This window comes from Octodon degus, unplaced genomic scaffold (genome assembly GCF_000260255.1).
Source record: "Octodon degus isolate 3935 unplaced genomic scaffold, OctDeg1.0 scaffold00036, whole genome shotgun sequence".
Classification (NCBI taxonomy): domain Eukaryota; kingdom Metazoa; phylum Chordata; class Mammalia; order Rodentia; family Octodontidae; genus Octodon; species Octodon degus.
The window spans coordinates 8670111-8674742 of record NW_004524612.1 but is presented as its reverse complement, the minus strand read 5'-3'; the positions used below and the strand labels follow the sequence as shown (position 1 = coordinate 8674742).

At 40.0% G+C, this 4632-nt stretch overlaps 1 protein-coding gene across 1 annotated transcript in view; it reads right to left on the bottom strand.

Annotated features, from left to right (window-relative positions):
• Positions 1 to 4632, bottom strand: part of Piwil2 (piwi like RNA-mediated gene silencing 2) — an 89161-nt gene that overhangs the window by 41514 nt on the left and 43015 nt on the right. Inside the window, exon 9 of the mRNA XM_004630649.2 lies at positions 3032 to 3145. Within this exon, the coding sequence (XP_004630706.1) occupies positions 3032 to 3145 (114 nt within the window). The remainder of the gene's footprint in view (positions 1 to 3031; positions 3146 to 4632) is intronic.

Genomic DNA, 4632 nt, shown 5'->3' with positions numbered 1-4632 from the left:
AAAAAAAAAAAAGTAAAATAAAATAAAAATGCATATGATTTATAAAACATAAAGATAAATAAATGGGAGCAAGGGATGTAGTGCAATGTTCCCTAGATCATAAAGGCCCTGGGTTTGATCTCAGCACCACATCAAAAAATGGGTATCACATACAATGACATATACATCTAGTATTATCTCATTTATATTTATATGTATATTTGTAGGCTTCTTATTTCAGAATAGGTCATGAATTCCAGAGTGGACTAGCTGCTTGCCTCTGGTTAGACTCTCTCAAGGCAGCAGGTGAAGTTTTCACTCTGGCTACAGCATGCTAAAGCTTGACTAAAGCAAGCTGTGCCTCCAACACTTTGGAGGGCCACTTCCCATGGCTAATCCACAGCATGGCAACTGGCTGCACCCAGGGTGAGTAACACAAGGACAGAGAGACACCGCCCTCTAGACAGAAGACACAATATTTTCATCATCTGCTCTTGGAACTGACATCCATCATTCTGTCATCTTCAATTCTTTAGAGACATGTCAACTCAGGAGGCTGAAGCAGTAAGATTGCTGAGAGTTTGAGGCCAGCCTGGGCTACATAATGAATTCAAGGCCAGCCTGAACTGCACAGCAAAACCCTGTATCAAAAAAACAAAAATTGAGACAGGCCAGGTAGTTCAGCACACTCTCAGGAAGAAGAATATACAAAGGCCAGGTATATACAGTAAATAATGGGAAGTGATCTTTTCCTTGGCCAAACGCTTTTGTCAAAGCAGCCACTTAAAGAACTGAGCTAAGGGGCAGGCCCCCAAAGACTGGTTTTTTTTTTTTTTTTTTTTTTTTTTTTTCTTTTCTCCGAATGCCTTCAGGGCAGGTTTGGCTGGCTGGAGTTTGAACAAACGCTTTTGAATCCTCTTCCACATCAAGCTCTAACTTTTAGGCTTTCATTCCATCACCACATTGTCCAGTTGTAGCTAGAATTCTAAATTGGTTTAGCCAGAATCCCTACCTTTCCTATCTGATCACATCTGATCAAAGTCCTCACCATCTGCATGGTAACATCGGATCCTGAGGCCTGCCTGCAGCGAGAATCCTGTTAGATCTAGTTAGCCAGAATCTCCCAATTCCTGTTTCCTGTTCATAATTTTCCATCCACTGACCACTATGAGGTCCTGGGTTCAATTCCAGCATTCTCAAGGGGATGGGGAATCCAAAGAGAACAGTGTAACAGTGTAACCTGTATTATGACCAGCTATTACCAAACTTCTCAGAAAATCATGCTCCTTGGTCATAAATTCCCACTATTCCTTGTTGTATTCATAGTTGAGCCAAGTCTCTCTACTCTGCTGCAAAGACCCAATGCAATGGTCCCTAAATAAAGTCTGCTTTAACATTCTTTAACAAGTGTCATGATTTTTGCTTTAACAGAAACTCTTAAGTAAATATGCTGTAGTAAAACTTTTAAGATGAAAATTACAAACAAAATTTAAAAAGATAGCAGTAACACTGGCAGTTGATTTGTCAAAAGAAACAACGTAACCCAGAAGGTAATGAGATAATGAAATAGTTTCAAAGTATACAAAGGAAATAGCTTGCAGTAGGCTGAGGCAGGAATACTGCAGGTTCAAGCCCAGCTTGGTCCACTTCATGAGACCCCACCTCAAAATAAAAAAATAAAAAGATAAGAGTATACCTCAGTTCAAAGCCCTTGTTCAAATCTAGGATTGCCCCCCCCCACCAAGAAAGGCAAGGTGAAGGCCATATTTAGATAAAATCTGAAGGAATCTGTCACCCACAGATTCCATACTAAATGACATAGTACATGAAGTTTCTTCAGACATAAAGAAACTCAACCCAGAAAGAAACCTAATATATATTTATGTAGAAAGGAATACAGAACAAATCACATTTCTAGAGACTGAGATTATAAAAACTACAAAGCTTCCAGAGATACAAGAAGGGTAAGAGAAGATACACAAAGACTCCAGAAATAGAAATCAAAATGCCTTTAAAATTTTCTAACAGCAAACCTAAAAGCAAAGACAATGGAAAGCTATGTTGTCACAATTCTGAGGGAAAAATATCTCCAACCTAGAACTTTACACCTAATCTAAGGTATAATAAAGACATATTCAAATATGTATGACCTCAAAATAATTTCTTTCCATGCACTCGTCCTCAGGAAAATGTTGAAGGATACACTGTGCACCAAACAAGGGAGCAACAATGGAGCAGCAGGCCTGGTGTCTGAGGGGAACATGAGGGGTGTCCAAGCAACCAGCAGCTAAGATGACACTGGATCCTATAGGGCTCCCCACATAGGATCATTAAATGAATTACTGAGAACATAATGGTGACATACGACATTTAACCTTATTTGGTAAACTTTAGTTGGCTCATTACTTGTTAGAAGTATGCAAACAATTTCCCAGTAAGGAAGGGAAAAGCTGCCCTGAGTCTAAAGACAGAACTCTTTTGAGCTCCAGGAAGTAACTGCTCTTTTGCCATTCCCTGGAGGCTGTAAGAACACAAAAGACACAGGGTCCAAAGGGTGGCCATACTAGTTGCAGGGGTCCCCCAGAAGCCATGAACATGCTCTGGGGCTTAGTGCAGAGGCACCACTGCTGTGTAAGAATTAGGTTCACCCACAGTCCATACGTGACATAATAGAGGGAATGCCCGAAACAGGACTTCTATCTTAGAAAATATGAGCTCAAAGCTAGGTCTAATTTGATTTAGATAACATGGAGATATGAGTCCTCCATGTACACCTGACGTCTGTGTGTCCATGTCAGTAGTAACTAGGGACAAAAGCACACACCATTTGGTTTTCTTAGCCCATTCTACAATTAAAAATCCAAACACACAGCTGGGAATGTAGCTCAGTAACAGAGTGCTTGCCTAGTATATGCAAGGCCCTGGCTTTAATCCCCAGCAATGTCAAAACATAAAACTCCAAAAAGAAAAATATCTACCTTATATTATGATCAGCTACTGTTGAACTTTTCAGAATATCACAACCATGTTAAAGGTAGATCCCACCACTCACATGAAATCCAGCACAGAATCATTCCGAATGACCTTATGGGAGACATCAGCTAGCAGAAAAAGACCTCCATCTGTCCTCCGGATGCTAGCTGCATAGCCAGGCCAGATCTGCAATCTAAAGAAAGAGGTGTTCGTTACCCTAGGTTCCTTTTTAAAAAATAATTGATTGATTAATTAATACAGGGTCGCTGTATTTGCTCCACTGTTTGGGCTCATACTAATCCTCCTGTCTCAGCCTGCCCAGTACTGGGATTACAGACGTGCGCCATCATGCCCAGGGTTCCGGGGAAAGTATAGCATGCAGTAATGGGGATCAAAGTCGGGACCTTGTGCTTGCCAGGCAGGTGCTTAGACTGTCAAGCTATCTCCCCAGCCCTACCCTAGATTGTAAAGGAATATTCACTTCTATTACCCCACATGAAACAATACTTAAGAATCAATAAATTGATGACAATGAAGAAGCCCTAGGATATAAACTAAGTTAGGCTGGCACTGCTCCAAGTTTTCTAAAAATCTAAAGTACAATAATTTAACTAATAAACTATATTCACTGCCATAAAAAAACTGTTGAAATTTATAGCAGTAAGAATGAAAAACTTTTTTTCCCAGAATATTCAAAATTTAAGAAGGGGGGCTGGGGAGATGGCTCAGTGGTCTAAAGCACCTACTTAGAACAAGCTAAGCTAAGCAAAGCACAGGGACCACCGTTCAATCCCCCAGCACCACATGCCAGCCAGCCCCACCCTCTGGTGGGCTGAGCTGGCCACACACACACACACACACACACACAAATCAAGGGGTTGAAGAGAGGGAGGGAAATGGGAAAACAACAACAAATACTATACAGATTGAAACTCAGTATTTTGTAAAATTGATAGGCACTAACAAAAATATATCTTAAAAAGTACAGGCAAACCAGGCAGTATGGCATACACCTGTAATCCTAGTACTTGTGGGAGTCTAAGGCAGAAGGAGCAAAAGTTTGAGTCCTAACAGCTGTGGTAAGATCATTTAAGCAAGACTCTTTACTATATCATTTAACAAGACTCTGTCTCAAAAATGGGAGAAGTGTGAACTGAGGATGTAGTTCAGTGGGAGAGAGCCCTTGGATTCCATCCCTAGTACCACCCCAAAAAATGAACATGCAGAATCATTATCCAAAACTTATACATACCCACCTCATTGAAACCAATTTTTAAAAGCTACAGTAAAAACAGATAAAGAATATTAGCAGATAAACACATAAACAACAAATATAAGCACAAGCAAAAGTATGTCCAAGTCCAAAATGCAAATTAAAGTAACAAAGCTAAAGCTTTTCACATTAGTTAGCAAAACCCAAGACTGATAAGTGCTTATTATGATATATATTTAAATATATGGGTGGGGAGAATGAGCAAACTACAGTATTTTGGAGAACCATTTCAAAGTATTTACTAACATAAAAATACATAAACGAGGCATAGTGATGCCACCCTATAATGACAGCACTCGAGAGGCTGAGACAAGAGGATTGCTGTGAATTCAAGGCCAGCTTTCACTATATAATGCGTTTAAGGCCAGCATGAACTACACAGTGAGACCTGTCTCAAAAAAAAAAAA